A 20669-nucleotide genomic window follows, 5' to 3' on the forward strand; every position below is an offset into this window, starting at 1 on the left:
ACAAAGTATCTACAGCAGACACTTTAAAGTCACCTTTCACCATTCCCTGTTCCTCACTGACACATCCAATAAAACACAAGGCTTACTGACCTCATCTTCTTCTGTACCTTTCAAAGTGTCCCATTTCTTTCAATCCCAACTGCCGCCAGCCAAGTCAAAGTCACCATAAATCTATCATTCGATTACGGTAATAGCTTCCTAACCAGTCTTTATACTTTCAACTTGGTTCTACTAAAATCTAGTCTCTAAGATAAATGCCAGGGTTAACTTTCTAAAACTCAAACTTCATTATATTATTCTCCTACTTAAAATCTTTCAACCACTTCCACTACCATTGAAATGAAGTCCAAATTCTGTTGGCCATCTCCCCAACAGCCTATAAACTCTGTGAATGCATTTACCTTGGGGACTGCAACTACTCCCAGCACGTGGCACAGGGGCTGGCATGAAATAAGCATGCAATACATATCTGGTAATTGAACAGCTGATGGATGAACAGTGTAATCTAGCTATTTTTATACTGACACATTCTTAAATGTGTCAGATATAAAATGTGTTATTTATAATTTAAATTCATAAATTAAAATTTAAGTTTAACCTAATACTTTAATAAACATTCTCCACCCTTTCCTATAAAAGAAGATATTTAGCTTGTGAAGTATTTCTATATACCAATCATGATACTATGCATCACGAGACCCAGACTGTACACTAACAATAAAAATCTCCAGAATTGTCTTTCTCTGTGATCATCACTGGCCATATTCTTTTAAGCATGTAGTCTTTTAAGTTCAGAGTTCAACAGCACTATGGCTCTGTTGAGAAGGTGGTGAGAGGAAGGCTGACAGAATTCCAGAGATGAGCTTTATTCTGTGATATAACCTCAGCTACAGAAAAAGCTTTGGGAACGTTCAGTCATTCAGTGATGGTTCAAATACTGTATTCTCAGCCAGCCCACCTAAGATTCTTGAGTGTACAGTGACTGAGCTAAGTGCCACCTGCAATTTCATTCATATTTAGAGTAAATGGAATAAAACCAGAGTTAGGATTTTCTTAGAACACTTTAGGGAACATGACATAAATGTGGTCTCAAATATCAGGGTCCCACCCTAGAAATTATAGAACCCTTTTAGAATTATATGGCTAATACTAATATGATTCCAGGTACTTCGTCATTTCTCTTCACATTAAATTTTGATTATTGAAAGCTGCAATTGCCCCTACAAACTTTCACAAATAACCAGCCTGAACAATGCATAAACGTGACAATCCAAGACAGTTGCGACAGTGACCAACTTGGTTTTCTTCTCAAAGCTCAAACCTTAAAGATACAGACACATATCCCCTTGATATAAAGAACTTTTCCTTGACACCTCTCATCAAAAATGCTACCTTACGTTATGAGCTTTCATTGAATATACTGAAAAAATTGGATTCCCTTTGAAGGTCAGATAGCTACTAAAGCAATGAATGAATACTTTGCAACTGTACTTGAACAATAAAAAATGTGAAAAATAAATACTGACACTAACAGCAGTAATAAAAAAGAGGCTTGAAGACTAAAGATCAATACAATTAAACAAAAATGGAATAAACAGGATCAACTTACCTGTTTGTTTCTTTCAAACCAATGTATGCTTGTGCTATTTCACCTTTATCTTTCATTTTCTGTACATCTTCCAAAAGTATTGTGGAATCTGTCATTGTATTCTGAAGGGGGAAATGACACATTTCCACATTAAGAATCAGCTTAAAAGCTTTGAATCACATACAACATATTTGTGTTTCTGTGTTCCATCCAGCACAACTCTGCCCCTCCAGAGCACCAGCTCCAGATTGCAGAAGTATAGAGGACAGTGGGGCATAGGCAGTCCAGAAAAAGAGGAACCACTTGCCTGGTTATTGTATTGTATGTGTGTGTGTATATTACCCACATTACATACATATTACATATGTTTCCATACATATACATAGAATATATGCATGTATGTAATATATGCAGCATTAGAACAATAACCGGGCAAATGGAATATATATACATATATCTTTTTTCAGCAACACACACACACACATACACATACACACACACACGAAGTAAAATGCACACAGCTCATCAGTTACTTTATTTACAGGGCTGTGGTATCCCAGAATCTCACCCCGCCCATAGCAGAGCATTAAGGATTCTCTCAAAGACTGAAGGTTCCTCTTTTTCTGGACTGCCTATGCCCCACTGACCTCTATTTATACATATATAAAAAATAGGTTTCATATATTTAAAATATATGAATACTTTGAAATACATAAATAGCATTAGAACAAAAACCAGACAAGAACACTGAGTTGTAAAATAGACAAAGCTATTCTTCCTACTACTTTTTGGTCAGTTATAATAAAGGAAATGCCCTAATAAGACACTGAGAATGTGATATAAAGCTCATTCTTCCATGAAAAACTCAGCACAAAAAAGGCTGCATTTCGATGTATGCTTCAGCACACATCTATACATATATACATATGTATATGTAAATGGGCAGAATTTAGCTCCTTATAAATATCTCCCTTCTGCTGTTACTCAATTCTTTTTCCTCTGTTACAATATTACATGGTACATAGGCTTTTTGAAATAAATGTCTGGCAGGTCAGAACAACTAATGATTTTGTATAAAAAGAACTTTTCTGCTAACATTTTTACTTCCTTTTTTATTTTTCCTTTTTGGTCTAATCTGTCTGACAGCCACTGGAATTTCAAAATTTTGCTACTACTCAGCCACTCTGTATCTCTCCTAAACAATGGCAAAAACAGACAGTAAAAACCACTGTTCTATAGTCCCTAAAAAAGAATACACACTAGAACCCAAGGGGCCATTCTATTTGTCTAAATAGCATATATCCGACCCTTCAGTCAACGCTTGCTCTGCAGCCAGATCACACCATGAAGTGGTGTTAGTAGAATACACTTCAAATACCAGGGTCTTAGAGACCAGTTTCAAGATAACTTTAATGCCAACTGGAGGCCCACAAATACTTGCTTTTAAATTTTGGTGTTTATAAGAAAAATCCTTAAAAAAAAAAAAACCTTTTCTCCTAATGCTATTCTTTTGTGAGTTTATAAATGTATTCTTAGAGAAGACCAAGTATAATCTGATAAATGCTATTAACAAAACTTTGTATTTTATTGAATTTTAAACACAGAGATTTCTTTTTCCCTGAAAGGCATAAATTCTTTCTACTCTATAAAGGGCCATACTCAGATTTTTAAGTTTTAAGCAGTAACTCTCAAAGGCCCAGGTTCTACAATGTTACATGTATTGTCTGATATCTGAGGACCTAGCTATAGGACGTGGTTTTGAACTTTTAAGTAAATTAAGTACAACTTGATCTAAGTAACTGATGCGGAGGGAAGATAGGCTTCTTGGTATGCTGCTGTCCTGACAGTAAGTAGCTAGTCCTTCCCCTCTCTGGCCTATCTCAGCTAAGAAGTGCTGGCGGCAGCATAGGATCAGACAGGCAGCCAGCATTAGGAACTAGTTCCTGACTCACTGCTCAGCCTGTCTCCCCAAACCGGAAGTTGCAACCTGAAACAGTTGCAACCTGTAGGAAAATTCCACCCTTCCCGGGTGTGCTCAGCAATTCAGGCTCCTCTTCATCCTTGGCCAACAAACCCATAGCTGACAGATGTGAGAGCAGGGGAGAGCCTGTGCTTTTAAGTGTGCTCCACGTTAAGGGCTTCCCCCACTTGTGGATGGACTACCATAACTTCCACAGTGAGTCACGGAGTTGACCATGAATTAGAAGTCATGAAGACCTCTCTGTGAGCCAGACTATACTACACCCATATTTTCCCACTGACTTCCTGAACAAGAAGGGGTCAAAACAGGAAATCAATTTGTAAATATCAAAGTAGACTAGGGGACCAGAAAGCATCAATTGCATACACTGAGGGATATTTGTAAGCTAAAAGTAGAATTAAATATTTACTAAAAATTTTATAATTACCTTGTCATCCTGAAAATCACAAGCCAGCAAGCACAAAAAAAGAGGAGAAAACAATAAAACCTTAGTTCCATAAATAAATTATATCATTGAGTCCCCATCCTAACAAATAAACTAAAAAAAAACAAACCCATGAATTGTTTCTCCTAAAACTAACTCAATAAATTAATATTCATGGAACTGACATGAGGTGGACATTAATATATATTTGTCTTAATTCTCAGGGACAAGTACTTGAAATTCTTTTAGTATTTTTTTCTAATTGTAAAGTATTTCTGAGTATGTGAGAAAATGACCCTGCTGTCAATGAATATGAGTTCAATTCTTTCCCTAGGTCTGTGAGAGCTGCAATAATGCCCTGATAGGAGGTCATTTGTCCAAGTAAAGCCTCCCAGAATTCTCATGAGGTAGAGTGGAAAAACCAGACCCGGCTGGGCCAAATCATCACCTTGCTCACTGGGGGTTACCACTGTCCTGCAAAGAAGTTGTGAAATGACATCTCCATGAGTAGAAACTGAGTGGGACGAACAGCCCTGGGGTATTTGGAAGGTTTCAAATAGCCCCCTGGGCATTTTTCCTAGGAGAGGACAAGCTGCTGCCATGTGTAAGCTGGGAGCTTGGGGAGTAGAACCCTTGGTTAAGCTTCGGTTAGTTGTCACATGGAAAATGTGAGCTGGGTAAGTGACAGTGTGTGATCCCAGAACTATGTGTTCTGTTAGATGGATTGTTTTATGCCCTTTGGTTCATTTTTCTTTTTCTTAACTTTTACTCAAGTTTCTTAGAAGAATACCAGTTTGTAACAAGGGAACCAGAGAGAGAAATCCTGAGTGTGGACTCTGCTCCAGCTGGCATGCAAAGGAAGCTTTGTTTCTTGAGTGGTTGTCATGGGAACCAAACGGAAACAGCCCTAAGGAAGGCGAGATGTATGTACAGAGCCAAGCCAAAGGAGAGATTCTGTTCTCTAACTTCTCATTTCAGACTTAAGGTTTGTGTTTATTTTAAAATAAGGAAGGACATTTCTTCATAGAAGTCCATTTGTTACTGGGCTATTCCAGAATTTGATATTTTCTGGATCAGTGTTAATCCTAGGTGAGAGTTACCGTTATGAAATCCAAACCTATGTGTCATGTTTGCTATCTTTTTTTTAAAGATTTTATTTATTTTTAGAGAGGGTAAAGGAGAGAGAAAGAGAGGGAGAGAAGTATCAATGTGTGGTTGCCTCTGGAGCGCCCCCTTACTGAGGACCTGGCCTGCAACCCAGGCATGTGCTCTGACTGGGAATCGAACCAGAGATCCTCTGGTTTGCAAGTTGGTGATCAATCCATTGAGCCATACCAGCCAGGGCCAGGTTCACTATCTTAATCATATGCAGACTACCATTCTTTAAGACAAGCACTTTCAGATCTTTCGAGCATCTAGTTTATCATATATCACAGTCATAATTTATATAGCATGTCACACAGTTGGGACAGTTGATTGCCTCAAATCTTGGTAACACTTTCCTACATGAACATGGGCAGGGACACAGGCCAGGCTTCAAGATGTTTACTCAGATCATTTTTGTCTGATGGCAAGTGACAAAAAGGCCCATTTCTAATCAGCACATGGCAGCACTAGGTCTCAAAATACCTGAGGGCAGGAGAGGACTGCAAAGGGCCATCTATATCCTCTAGCGTGGTCCTTTTTGCTGAATCACTAAACACAGCCCCTCCCCACTGGGACAGCTCCCACAATTAAACAGAACTCCTTGAAGTGAACAGAATTCATCTCCAGGTAACTTCTACTCACTGATCTCATTTCTAATCTTTTCATTGTTATCTTTCCAGTTAAACTGGCTATTTCAACAATTTTAAAGTTGTATTAAAAACTTCTCACAGCAAGATAATTTATGAATTTTTGTACTTAATAACATTTAATTTTTGATCAAAATGTATTGTGGCCAAATGTACAAAAAATTAATTTTCAAAGCCCTATGCTCATGAATGAGAGATAAGACTTTGAAAACCATTTGGGTTTCCCTTGCTTTTTGCTCACTCCAATTGACATTTGCAACAGTTTTAAAACAGCATTGAGATTCTTTTTAAAGAATGATAATATCCTTGTCATTCTAACTGACACTAAAAATGTTCCTAATTGTTTGCTTCATTATACAATGGACAGAGTGGACATAAAGAAACAGAGACCAGCACCCAAACACCCTCTTTAGCCACTTGCTTGTGCTTACCTTGGGTTGGATGGCCTCTTTCTGGCTCACCAGCTGAGACCTCAAGATGAGGACTTCCTCCTTGCGGACATCTAGCTCCTCACTCACGGAGGTCAGCTGCTCCATGAGGACACGGTACGCTGGTGCACCCGGAGCGGTCACCTCCGGGGCACTTTTCTCACTAAGGGCCTTGCGTAATTCATTTAGCTCATTTTTCAGTTTTTTGTTTTCTGATTCCAGTTCTTGACGCTGTGTGAAGAGACAAAGAATAGTTCATTACAGTCATCCTCAACTTTACATTAGAATGCTCATCTTTCCCTGAGGTGGCAGAAGAATTCTGCTGGAAAAGATCATCAGAGCTATTCCAGTGAATGTCTTCCCAGGTTCTACTGGGAACTTTGCTCTGCAAATTAAGGAAGTCAGACATCAAGTAGAATTTAGCAAGGTAAATGGCAGTTAGCTTCATCAGCACAAGTTCCTGAGTCAAATTTATTCCAGGCCTGCCCAGGGTGTGTTCACAGGCCTGGAGAGATTGCCACATTCCAAGAGATAAGTTTAGCCCAGTCCTAGGAAGCTCAGGTTTTGTTTGTGGGTAAATAAATATAAGGGCAGCTATGAGGGTCCAGCTAGTCTGGTTATTTCCAATGAATTGTTCAAATGAGTAGATCCCTGAAATAAGAGTAGTATCCCCTTATTTTCTTTGTAAAACAGAATGGAAAGACCACTGAAATCTTAGGCTTTTAACTTCTAATTTAAAAAATTATATCACTTAAACTAGTAAGATTCCCTTTGGTGTTTCAATGACAACAAATAATACTTTTTTCACACTTCTTTCCTGTGTGACATGTTTGTGAAGTTGCTGGCAGAAGCTCTGAGAGGTGGGGACAGAGAGTGGGCTGTCACCTCCTTCAGCCACCCAGATGAGCATACACATCCTTTACCCCGCCACACTTGCACACACTACCAGCTATTCTTGTACCACTGGCTGGTGCTGCTCTCTGCACATTCTGCTCAGACAATGGCAATGGGAACCCAGAACAGAGTTCTGACATTAAACTGTGTTTACTGGCACTAAAATGCAAACATCACAGAGTGCCAGCTGAGAAACAGTAGACAGTCATGTAAAAGCACCATGGTTACATGTGAAACTAATACAAAATATTTTATATTAAATGTAAACTGTAGTTAAAATTTTTTAATAAAAAATAAAACAATTAAAGACATTGTGGTGCCTTATTTAGTACATGAGATAAGGCCTTATGATAGTGGACATGAGGTACCTCGGTATAAGGATAAAATACTTTATTGTTTCTTTTAGAGAGGCAAACTTGAGTTTGTAAAGCACTATATTAGACCTTTCAACATGTTATAGTATAATTATTTAAAGTCCTTTTTTTCTATTTGAGAATAACTAACCCCTTGTTTCATGAATTAATCCATTCTTATGTGAAAAAATAATGATCCTTCTTATCCCCAGTCTCCCACCAACTGGTAATCAGATCTGCATTGCTCATTCCTGCAGCAGAAGACATAGGACTGTCTTTAATATGACACTTAAGCTCTGATGCAGTGTTTCCCAAACTTCAATGTACATCAGGATCACCTGGAGGACAGGTTGCTGGGCTCTAACCCCAGAGCTTCTGCTTCACGGATACATGAAACAGACTGACAGATCTCAGAGGGGAGAGCAGAGCTGGCGGTGGGGGGGGGGTACTTGATAAAAGAAGGTAAAGAGATTGCCCAAAGAACATGTATGCATAGCCCATGAACACAGACAACAGTGTGGTGACGGCCAGGGGACGGGGAGGTGGGGGCTCAGTGAAGGTGAGCAAAGGATGGGGGCAATGGGGGCCATCTGTAATAGTGTCAACAATTAAAAAAAAAGAATTGTGGGTTTGGGTAGGGTAGAGGACAGGCATTCTCTACACCAAGATGCCATACAGGCTGGGGAGGAAGAAGTAATCAGTTCTGGACAGTGGGAAGTAGCAAATCGACAGAGGATAGGGACCTATTTTAATGTGCATAAGTTATGTGCCAAATCACAGTATTAGGAAATAACACGTCAGGATTAGACTTGAAGTAATATTACTGAAGAAGAAAAAAAAACCTTTCAGGATAGTTTAGAGAAACCCTAGGAACTGTCAAATATACATAAAGGCTTAAAAATAATGAGTTTCCTTACACTATTTTGTGGCTTTTCTAACTTTTAGCTTTGGTTTTATAATCATAAAATTTCAAGCTATTCTAACACTATACTTTACAAAAGTAGAAAATAATAAAAAAATGACATAAGCAGAAAATATCTGAGAAAAATAAATTTAAGGCCAATAAATTAATTAATTAACCTGGAAAACTTTTGAAGTTGTGGGTGTTTTGAGAGCTGATAGCCTGAGAGCTCAGATGCTGCGGGGCTCAGGGGACTCTGACTCTGGAAACCAGACGAAGAGGCTGGGGGTGGGGGTGGGCACAGCCTGCTCTGTGTCAAGGAATGGACTCTTCACCCCCTCACTAAACTTCAACTCCTATGTTACCCAAGATGCTTTGTGTTTCAGGAACTGCTGTTCCTAACCCAGTGCCTTTCCCTCGTTCAAGTGCTCTGGGGCACACAGTGGCAGCTTATAACTATCTAGTTAGACATTGCCTTTGACCATTAAGAAGACACAATCTCCACCTTCATCCCCCTTCTCCCAACAGCTATTTTTTAAACAAAATAAGTTAGAGTGTGTTTCTACTCTTCACACTAATGCCTATCTATCTTTCTCCACAAACACATAGTTTCAGTGGGGTTTGGTGATTAGAGCATGGGGTTTGGAGCCAGAGATACCAATGTTCAAATCCTGTTTCTGTCGGTTTCCAGTGGGTGATCTTAGGGAAGTTACTTATATCTTTTGGCCTCAATTTTCTTATCAGTAAAATGGGAATTAAAACACTGATTTGCAAGACTGTCATTGTAAGGATTAGAGCTGATATGTAAAATACCTGTATTTAAATGATAATAACGATAGCAGCCAACACTTGTTGGGTACTATTAAATATAGTGTTGGCACTATTCTAAGCAGGTTACATGGATTAGTTCATATAATCCTCACGACAGTCCTATGAGATCGACATTGTCATTGTCCTCATTTCACAGATGAGAAGAGTGAGGCACAGAGAGGATACATAACTTGCACACAGCCACGTAGTGGTGGATCTAGCATTTGAACCCAGGCAGTCTGACACTAGAGTCCATGTCCTCTACTACCTTCCACACTCTCAAATGGCAGCTACTGCTCATGTTTCTGTTTAGACTGAACTCCATCTTATACAGATGAGAACCCATAAAAGGAAACAATACAAGGCTAGAAGTCATGCCTGAGTTAAGTCTTAAGCTACAGCCTCAGGTGCCCTGAAAGATGTTCTCTGAGAAAGAGAGGCTTTTCACAGGCCTCTTGGCCAAAACAAAATATTCAAAGCCTTGGGCACAAACTTCCCATTACCTTGAGTGACTCGTATTCCAGTTCTGCACCTCTGATTTGTGGTCGTTCTTCTTCCTAGGGAAAACATAAGTTAAAATATAAATAAGGAGTTATATTTTAATTGTTACATTTTTACTAAGAACATTTCCTTGCTCTGCAGAAAACAGTGAGGAGAGGTTAGCCCTCGCTACTCGAACCGAATCCTACTGGGTTGAAGTACTTCTGGGCTGAGTTTCCATTATGAGGAGACTGCAGGACTGGACATAAAGTCCCAGCCTCAGTGCTCGGTTTGCCCACAGCCCTGGAGTCGGGCAGCACTGCACACCTTTGCCTTGCTGCGGAGCACCTGCTCCTCCTTGCGGTCCAGCTCATCCTGCATCATCTGCTTCTCTTGCTCCAGCTCTGTGACCCGCTTCTGGAGCTTGAGGAACAATGACATATCCAAAGGTACTTTCTTCTCACTTGGCTCCTAAACCCCAGAAAAAATAAGATGGTCAACACAACTCAGAAGACATAGAATCCAAAAAGAGAAACTGATGAACAGCCCAACAGAAAAAAAATGGCAAGCTTACAGAAGAAATATAAAGGGCCAAAGAATATAGAAGTAATATGTCCAACCTAGCTCATAAATGGAGAAACGTTAAGTTAAACAACAGTAAGGTACTATTTTTCCCCTACCAGACTGGCAGAGACCAAAAAGATGAATAATGCCATGTGTCAGCAACACTGTCTTGCATGATACTGGTGGAAGTGTAAGTAAGCTAATACTTATTAGCTTATTAATACATATGTAGATAAATATGTCCTAGATAAAAGAATTAAGTGAAATACACTAGGTGTACAATAGTATTATAAATTTAAATTTTGTTAAAAATATAATACAAATATATGTGACTTTTAAACACACCTAGTGTATAGCATTCAAAAATCTAGAAGGCCATCAATGATTACCTTGGAGAATAGGAGGTCTAAAAAAGTTTTGTTTTCTATTTTACACACTTCTATATTTGAATTCTTTTGTAATCAGGAAACATAATTTTTAAAAGGTGAAGGGCCAGCATAAATATATTGGATCAGATGAAGAGAAAACTGAAAAATGAAAACATATATAGCCCTTAATAAACAGAAAGATAACCTAGTAGCATTTTAAAAGTATGGCAATTAGTTTTGACACAGAACCACAGTGAGAACTACTAGGATAAATACAGACACACTAAATAAAGCTAAGCAAATGGAAAAAACTAACCGCCATCATGTTAGTCCTGAGAGTGCCATAATTGTTTCTCACCTTGTATACTCTGAGTTTGAACTTTTAATGAGGTAAGAAGGAAAAGAACTGTATCCTTAGATTTAATAAATCATAAAGAGTCTCTTTTTGTTGAGAAGAAGAGAGAGAACAGTAATAACATTTACTTAACTAAATGGTCTAATTCCTAACTGATTAGCTAATTTTTTATTTCCAATTGCCAATGTTTAAAATGAATGTTTTTTATTCTGATATAAAAGCAAAATAATTTTTTATTGAAAATTTAGGAAATAAGAAAAGTACAAAGAAGAAATATGTAGGCATAGTCTCATATACAGAGAAAACCCACAATTTTTGTTCAGTTGTTTTTCTATAGATTTATAGAATTAGAGTAATATTTTCACTATAAATTTGTATTGTTTTAAAGCTTGGCATTGTATTACAACTATTTTCTAAATTCACAATGTGTTTGAAACTGTAATTTTTAATGGCTGTTTTGACAGGTAGTACCATCATTTGCTTAGCTATTACCTTAGTGATAGGCAATGAGGTTGTTCCTAATTTTTTCGTTATTGAAATATACTAATATAAACATCTTAGTACATAAATATCTAAACTTTGTTTTTAAGTCTGTTAAATTGGTTGGGTTAGTTTACACTTTCATCAGTAAACATTATCTTGCCCAGAACAGCATTACTATGCATTACTATGATTTAAAAAAAATGATTATGTATATTTTACCACCATAAAAATAGCAAAAAGTAAATAAATAAATTAAAAATTTAAAAAATACCCTGATAAATACTGGTACTGGTAAAAAAATGAGGTTAAGCACAGAAGAGTTTTGAACCTAGAAATGTGTTGCCCTCAATCAAAACTGGGAACAAGAGGCCTCTCTGTCCTGAGTTTAACACAAATTAATTTGCAGCAAACACCCTTGTGGCCACGGCTTCCCCGACCCGTCCTGTGCAGGCACATTGAAGTCGACAGTTTGTTAACACACTGCCCTCAGACCACTGGGAGGAGCTCTCCCACTAAGACCAACATATTCTCTAGAGGTGCAGAAGTGGTAATTTTGAAATCCTCAAAGGCTAACTTTGTGGGAGTGTCCAAAAATGGCCGGCAAGGCTTTCTCCCAACACAGACGCCTTCCCTCCCACCAAGAGATGGAGTCTATTTCCCACTCCTTGAATCTGGGCTGGCCTTGACCATAGAATGTGGCAGAATTGACAATGTGCCGGCTCTGGACCTGGCATCTTTTGCTCTTGCATTCGGAGGACCTGTTCACCATGCTGCTGAAGAGAGAAGCCACACAGCGAGGCCCAAGGAAGAGAACCCCATTTTTTTCAGCTACTGTGCCAGCAGCAGTCTATTTCTGGCCATTTTCTCAGAATATGATATAAAAATAGAAGAGCTGTGCCCAAATTACCCATTACTGAAACTAATATATTTGAAAAGAAGATCTGAGAACTGGTTTGGGAACAATCTAATTTAGAGTCACTGTACTCTTGGAGTTACAGCAATATGTCATTTTGGTTTTATACCACATAATACAAAACACTAAGGCAGATTTATAAGCTATTTTTCATGTATTTTTGTGGGAAAAATTACATTGGTGAAAACTGTCATCAAACAGAGGCAACAGTCTTACTAAACTCTTGGAGACTGGTATTTTCAGTACTCAAGGGCAAAGGGTTTACTCTTTAAGTAATTTTCCTCAGTCTGAAATAAATTCAAGATGGGCTATTTTTTTTATACACAGAATATGTTAAGGTGTAAAAGGGAAAATCTGGTCATCAAAATTACAGAAGAGTTTAAATGTTTATTAACAAAAATATATAATGATAAGTATGTATGTACACAACTAATTAAACACCTATAAGTCACTTATGAAGAATAAATAGTTCAAAACAAATGATACACGCATGGGCAAAGGGGGTCTGTTCTGCAATGGAAATGTACTGTTAATAACAGCATGATCATATCCTGTCTTTAGTGATAGGTGTCTAAAATGTACCTCTGTCCTCAATGGAATGTCTTCAGTTTCTACAATTTCAGAGCTAAAGGTGTATTCGGACTCATTGCTGCTGTGCGTGGAGTCTGTTCTCTTGTGTCCAGGCTTCGGCACATTCTGCAAGGTAAATACACCGAGTATAATTGACACAACAAAATTCAACCTGATATACTTAAGACAGCATTTACCTTAAATTGGTTTTAATCTCCACATATTGAATGCTGGCTTCATGGCCAAACCATCTGTTTCCTGTTGTCTTGACCAAATCCCTACAAAAGGGTTACCTTCTGAGCTCCTTAAAGAAAAAAGGAAGATGCACCCGCAGGAAATGACAAGAAAAGTGGCAAAGTCAAATGCTCAAATGAAAACCACCTGTGATTATTAGCAGAGACCTCTATGGGTTTTTAAAATTGTGAGTGGCCAGCCACACTGGGTGGAACATAGGATGGTGCCTCAGCATGCACATACTGACTTCAGTGTTGCAGTCAAATAATCCTTACCAAAGGTTCTTAAGATATGTTTGATGACAGCACGGTCATTTTACCATGCTGTGTTTGGGCATAGTTGAAAAGAAAAAAAGAGGGGGTTTCCACAAAGTACCTATAATTTCTGTCACTTTTATGCGTGAAGTTGACTGTCTGGAGTCAGCACCTCGAAGGATGAGCAATGCAGGACAGGCAAGAAAGCTGCTCTAAGAACGTTGTGGAGATCCTGGGGTTATTAATTCAGGGAGTCCAGGAGACACTTTTATGACGTGAGGTACCTATGACACTATTCGGAAAGCTTGAGGGGAATAGGAAAGTTAAGCAATTGCAGTTCCTTCCTTTCTGTAAAAGGGGCTAGAGAATGGCTTGAAGGATGAAGGAAGAAAAAGGCTGGGTTTGTGCTCCTCATTCCTCGTGTTCCCCCAGCAGAAGAGGTAGAGAGGTTCAGTGGCCTGGATCTCACAGGGTTACTGATCCTGGGAGCTTCAGAAAGGCCTTAGAGAGCTTTCTGATCTCTTCAATTTTCTCTACTCCTTCCCTAGCTACCAGAAAAGAGTCCGAAGCCACAAAGAGCTTCTTTGTTTCTTTCCTTCCAATACCCAGTCTTATCAGGAGCAGATCCATCTGTGCAACCAAAGTGAAGCCAGTGTCAGGGCAGTCGAAAGTCTCCTGGGCCAGCCCAACCTATACTCCAGGGCACAGGGAAGACCCAAGAACACCAGAACCTCTGAAACTATGTAGCAGCTGGGTGCACACTACAGGGGAGAACCACCACAAGTAAGTCAAAGATACTCAGGTTTACTGTTTACACACAGGCATTCTTACTTAAAGTTGCTAGCCCAAGGCAACAGTTGTAGAGGATAATGTTTATTTAACAAACTGGCTGTGTCTTTAAGAAAAATAGGTACGCCCATAAATACTTGAACAAAGATTTTTAATAAGCTTATTAAAGGTGAGTGAGACCCCTATTTTCCCACATGTATGTTTAAACAACAAATGCCTTAAGGTATGAATAGAAGCAATGCTATTCGAATATATTTTCTATTTAATGTAACTTTGCATACATGGCAGTGATTAAGTGTTCTGAGTCAGCAACAGGAGAGAGCTGGGTGGGAATCTGCCACTTACCTGCCCCTTGCCCAATTTCTCCAGGACTTACTTTCATCATCCAGAAAGGAGGATCTACTTCATAGTGTTTACGTGAGGACTGAGTAAGACAGTGCAAGTAAGGAGTTTAGCACAGGGCCTGGGATATACCAAGCACTCAACTAATGGTAGCTGATGCTGCATTAATTGTTAGGACCCTGAAGTAATTCAACTCCCTTAGTGATCTTCCAGTTTTCATTCAATACGCTATTCATTTTACAAGGACAAATCTATGACTTGATCATCATGTTCTCCTTCAAGATCTGCATGTGGTACCTCCTCTTCTCCTTATCTGTCTTTTCTTCCATAATTCCTTCTTTTCTTGAATCTGTTTTTACTCCCTTTGTCAAGATTAATGGCCCTGTTGTTGACATGCTGGATTTCCTCCCTACTTGGAATTAATTTATCTTCAAACACTTCATAAGCCTGGATTCACTAGCCTCATTATGCTTTTATTGTTGGCTTAAAACTCCTTAGCCCTTCATTGCCTCAGCCCTACAACCGAATGTTCCTGGAGAAAAATCCCACAACACTTCTTGGTCCCAGAGAAAACAAATCTAGACCCTAGCAATCAGTGGTACTATCTGAGGCAATCCATCAAGCTTCCCCCTTAAGTTTCCCCACCATCTATTTGAGGAGTCTATTAACTGCAAACGCTTCATTAGCATTGTGACAGTGAGAGTTCATTTGCAGAACAGTGTCAATGAATGATTAGTACCCATCTGTTAGTTGCTCAGTTCTATCTAAACATTAAAATAAGATGTTGCTATTAACATTTTAATTAGTCCTAAGTTATGAAGTCATTTTTTCATTCTTGGCAAACATTTTCTCTGAAGACTCTGATCTTGATTGCATCTGGAGCTGGGAAACCAGACGTAATGAAGAGCTGAGTAGGAAGCAGCAACCTCTGAGGTTCCTTCCTCTGCTGTTTTCCCTTTCCCTTCCTCTGACCATTTTGTTACCCAAGAGGAGTGACAATGAGTCACAGACATCCAGTGGAGAGGGCAACAGGCTGAGAAATCCGAGATCAAGCAGCTAAACTACCCCTGGATCTTGGTTACATCTTTCTTTTTCCACAGCCTTGTTGGAAACAAATAAATAGCAGGCAGAGACTCGCTCAGCAGGAAGGACTAGGTCTGTTAAGTTGCTGGATGATGGAAATTACTGGAAACCCTTTTCCAGAGATGGCTGCCTCTCTGACTAAGGAGGCTCATTAACCACACAGATGTCTCTGGAATGTGCTCAGAGAGTATTATAAATAGCTTCTCTCATTTTATTTTCTGAGGTTCACAAGGCACACACTATTAAAGCAACCAAAAAATATTATAAAAAAATCTGTGTATCTGTTTAAGCTGGTTGATCCCCACATTTATCATTTCTTTTCCCCGTGCTGCTTCTTAATGTCCCAAATAACTAGTGGCCTCTGAAACAACCAGTGGGATACAAAGTGTAGTTCTAGTCATAACTAAAGTATAGATTAACCATAAATGTTGGTGTGGTTACCAAGTAAATAGAATAGAATACCTGCAAGAATGGAACTCTGGGGAACATGATGTTGAAAGACAGAGGAAAAGGACTGTAGAGAAAGTGGAGGATGTGAATGAACAAAGGTTCCTACAAGGTCAAGTGCAGCAGGAAGATCATAGGAGATAAGACTTAATGAGGGTCCTTCCCATTTGTCCATTGCACAGATAATGGTGACCTACTCTTACTTCTAATTTTTCTTTGTCACATACAAATTCAGAATAGAGTAGTGAGATTTGAAATAATGGTCCAACTGTGGAATTTAAATTAGCTTTTTAACCTCTTTGAGACTAGACTTTCTCATTTGCAAAGTGGTAAATTTGTTTCATTTCTTTTGTTACATAATTTCTTTTATTTTGACATTTTAAATGTCACATTTTTAAAGAATCCATATTGAAGCAAAATTTGAAGCAAGTACTGAACCTTGGTGATCAAATTATCTGTTTTTTATAATATATTTCAGAGCATTTCTGGCCATTTGTAGCATGAGGTTACCTTAAAGGTTGACACTTTTAGGGAATAAGGGAGCCAGGGAACTCTTTCATTTCCTGAAAGTGGGTGAAGTACAACAGGGAGGGTGTGGAGAACTATTAAAAAGTACATGCGGAAGAGTCCTTGAAATAGATAATTTATTACAAATAGAGGCTGAATTTTCTTTTGTGGGGCTAGGTCTTTGATATTATAAGAAAAATCGGTGGAGGAAAATACTCAATTATATAAATATTTGCTTTATATGCAAATTTTACAATAAGTCATTCAATACATAAAATAAAAGCCCAGCTATATTGATTTTATACTATCTTATAGTCCAGTCTTTAAAGTGTTTGACTTTACAAAGTATTTATAAATAAAGTTTTATAATTTCTGAGATTTGCTTTAAAACAATCCAATCCATTGGATAGGATGGGATGAAGGGGCAGAAAAGTGTTTGCCATTTTGGAATCAGGTGATGAGTACATGGAATACGTGGGAGTTCTTCTACTGTTCTACCTACTTTTGTATGTGCTTAAAATTTTCCACTTAAAAAAAGCAAAAGTATTTGACCCACCACCATCAGAGTCATCTCTTCCTTGAGGTCATCATATCGTTCTTCTAAGCGACTAAACTCATTCAGAAGGTTCTGATATCTCAGCCTTTCATCATTAAGATCAAGTTCCAGTTGTTTTGTTTCTTCTACTAACTTCTTTTCCATCGTCTCTGAAAAAAAGAAGAGGGAAAAGCATATCAAAGATGCCCCCCCAAAGTACAGCAGTACAAACACGTACACTCACTTCCAGGTTCTCCACAAGGGCCTTCACTTTAGCACCATTACAATCTATGAAGAGTATCTTCATAGTCAACATAGGGAAAGAGAAAATATCATGACCAAAAAACTGAAGTAATTATTAATAATAACAACAATCACCTACTGAGTTCTGTGTACTGCAGACTTAGTACCACTACTTAACTCACTGGTTATAGCACATCTTTGATAACTTCCACTAGTCATGGCTGGGTAACAAAAGTACAGTCATTGTTAGTCATTGACAGTCATTGTCAGTCATTGTTAATTCATTCCAGAACTCATGACAAGTGCCGAAACAGACGAGCATGGAAGGATGAAGCATTTTCTCTTTCGGGGCGCTGTTGTGACTCATACCTGTTCTAGCAAGTGTGACGAGTCCTGAGCAAGTGCTGAAACATTTTTTTCTTGTCAAAATGCAAGGAGTGCAGGATTTGATGAGTACTGAAGCTGATGAGTACCAAGGTATGACTTATACATTTTTTATTCCAATAGTATTCTCTCTCAGGATGTTTATAAGTTCTTTTGTCCAAAGGAGTGCACCCCATCAAAAAGTCAGATATTCCTCAAGTCTCCGAGGGAATGGTGACTTCTTAGTAGACCTTGCTATCTTATGCCACGAAGTCCACTCCCCTCAGTCTCTGGGTTCTGTTGGGCAATTTTCAGCACTCTGAACTCCCCCACTGTCCTATTACTTGCCCACTTCTAACCAGATAAGCTCCCCATGCCTGGACATCTGTGTTACTTCTCTGGTGTGCTCCTGGGCAATTCCCGACCCTTCCATTTACCTGCTCCACCCTAACCCTCTCTGTTGCCAGTGGCTTGCATTTGCCTAGAACAGCATCTGGGGACTGGAGATTAGCCCTTGACTGCAGATAAAGCAAAATTTTAAAATGCCTCAAATCTCAGCTGTATGTTTTAGCTCCATGAGCCTAGCAGTCACATTTATAAATATTAAGCTTCCTACCTCTCTGGCCCATTTTACCCTCATATTTTGTGGCTAAATCTTATTTTGCCCTGCCTGCTTCTATTGTTTCACCATTTCTTTCTCTGTCAGCTCCAGGAGGGCAAGGGCTGCAAAAGTCTTGTCACAACTGCTTCCTTGGTGCCCATGATAATGCTTCCCTATCATAAGGCTTTAATAACTTGTAAATGAAAGCATTCTTTCTATAACACTCTATAAATTGCCTTCTATTCCCACCAGTTTGCAGAAGGTGCCCAAAGCTACCAACAAATTTTCCCTAGGCAAATCTCTTGTCATTTCTTTGTTCTTATTGTTCAGTTTCAGATAACACTGTATATTTTCCTAGAAGTGTTCTCATCATTCTGAATCTTTTCATCACATTCTGTGCCTTAGCAGCCTTATTTCCATGTCTTCAGTGACTTTTCTTTTCTCCTTCTCTTCTTAATTTTTTCCTGGCTTCTTTTTTGCCCCTTCACTTTACTCCTTACATATGGTCATCCTCTAAGGCTTAATTCCAGATATTCTTCTCTTTCCTTTACATTATTACCTTTAATTGGGAGGAAGGGCACAGTATAGGGAAGAGTACAGAGGGTTCTCTTAGCATCATAGCTTTAATGGGTACCTTAAGGCTCATTTCTTTCTCTCTACCCTTCATCTCAAGGTGCTTTCCAAATACCTCTATCTGGAGGCCCTAGCTGACAACCAAAATTTAACACTCTAACAACTGATCTATTAATTTTCCTCATGAGCAGGTACTTTTATCTTTCAGTTTCCCCATTACTAATAATATATTGTTATTACTTTGATATACCAAAACTTTAGAATATTTTTATTCCTTTTTTGAATACCACATCAAGAATAACATTGTTGATCTTTTCATGTGATATATCTTCATCCCAATCCATCTCTTCCTTTCCATTTCCACCACCAATTACTATAGTTTAGATCTGCATCTTCTTATCCCATGTTTATGAATATATGAATTTCTTATAAATTATCATCATTCTAATCTTTCTCACAAAGAGCAAATAGAATAAATGTCTACATGTAATTCTCTATTTAAAAAAAACCAGTGGGCTTTTCTGTTTGGTGGCAAAAAGTCGTTGACCTTGAAAAAATAATATCCATTGATCTAGCAAAAAATAAATAAAAATAATACAGACAGACATGTATACACATACACATATTAGCTCAAGAATTCTTCCTAAATCAACATGAATCCTTTAAGCCATAACTGATAAATCAAACATGAAGAACAATTTTTTTAACTTTAAATTAAACTTTTTAATATTTTAAGAATTAATTTTTGTCATATGATATTAACTAAACATGAGTTCACATTTGTACACAGACAAGATTTATAAGTTCACCAACTAATTCAACCAAAATATTTAGAGTGCTTGCCACTCAGAACATTATAAATTTACTGATGACAGCCTCAACTTCTTAAAATATTTAAGTTCTAAACAAAGTTGTACCTTATAAAACATTGGTCTGAAGTTGGTTGGCATGCATTAGTATGAGCCCACGTGAGCCTTACCTGTCATCTCCTTAGCCTGTTCCACAATGAGGTGATTGAGGGCCTCTTTTTCCTGCTTCAGCAAAGTATTTTCTTCCTTCAGAACTGATACCAGCTATAAAATAAAACAATAAACTGAGATGGCCGAAATAGATAAAATAAGCCAGATACTAAGTACAAAGACCAAGCGTAGTGGTCACTCCTTACCTCCACATTTCTGTGCCTCATTTCTTTGCCTAGTTCAGTCTAGTCACCTTTCAAATTCGACTCAAGCATTACCCCCTCCAGAAGGCCTTCCTAAAAACTCCCTCCAAACAGATGTCTCTTCTCTAGGCTACTGCAGGACTCTGTATATGCCTCTTTATAGCCCTTATAAGTGATTTACTTCTACTTCCATAGTAGGCTAGAAATTTCTGGAAGACAAAGATGATTGCTGCTATTGGTTTGCTTTGTACCTTAAGCATTTACCAATTGTGTGGCACCTCATAATCATTTGCTCTTAAAGCAACAAGAATGCCTCCTCACCTCAACAGCCTAGCACAAAGCTACATGTACCCATGGTTCAAGCTGAGGGATTGAAGGGGTTAAGAAAGATATGGAGGGCATTTGGTTCTGGAAATTCACTGAATATTTTCTAAAGCTCCTTTCTGTCTGTCTGTCTTGGAAAAGAGAATTTCCCTTTCATTTCCTTTTAAGAATTTTGTAAGGTTGTAAAGTCCCTTTATTCCACTTTAGACATTGACCTTATGATGGTGAATGTACTTAATGCCACTGAACTATACACTGAAAAATAGTGAATATGGTAACTGTTGTGTTATGTATATTATAATCACAA

The 20669-nt window shown here is 38.3% G+C and overlaps 1 protein-coding gene across 6 annotated transcripts in view; it reads right to left on the bottom strand.

Moving 5' to 3' along the window:
• The window catches only part of MYO5A (myosin VA), a 176943-nt gene that overhangs the window by 29622 nt on the left and 126652 nt on the right, over positions 1-20669 (bottom strand). For 4 of the 6 annotated variants that reach the window (XM_036033646.1, XM_036033641.1, XM_036033625.1 and 1 more), the window contains exons 23-30: positions 19856-19949; positions 17118-17266; positions 12918-13031; positions 9980-10123; positions 9676-9729; positions 6218-6445; positions 3997-4005; positions 1610-1710 (exon numbers count right to left, since the gene is read on the bottom strand). In XM_036033646.1, the coding sequence (XP_035889539.1) occupies positions 1610-1710; positions 3997-4005; positions 6218-6445; positions 9676-9729; positions 9980-10123; positions 12918-13031; positions 17118-17266; positions 19856-19949 (893 nt within the window). The remainder of the gene's footprint in view (positions 1-1609; positions 1711-3996; positions 4006-6217; positions 6446-9675; positions 9730-9979; positions 10124-12917; positions 13032-17117; positions 17267-19855; positions 19950-20669) is intronic. The other 2 variants (XM_036033632.1, XM_036033649.1) reach the window with 1 other exon arrangement.

This window comes from Phyllostomus discolor, chromosome 1 (assembly GCF_004126475.2).
Source record: "Phyllostomus discolor isolate MPI-MPIP mPhyDis1 chromosome 1, mPhyDis1.pri.v3, whole genome shotgun sequence".
Classification (NCBI taxonomy): domain Eukaryota; kingdom Metazoa; phylum Chordata; class Mammalia; order Chiroptera; family Phyllostomidae; genus Phyllostomus; species Phyllostomus discolor.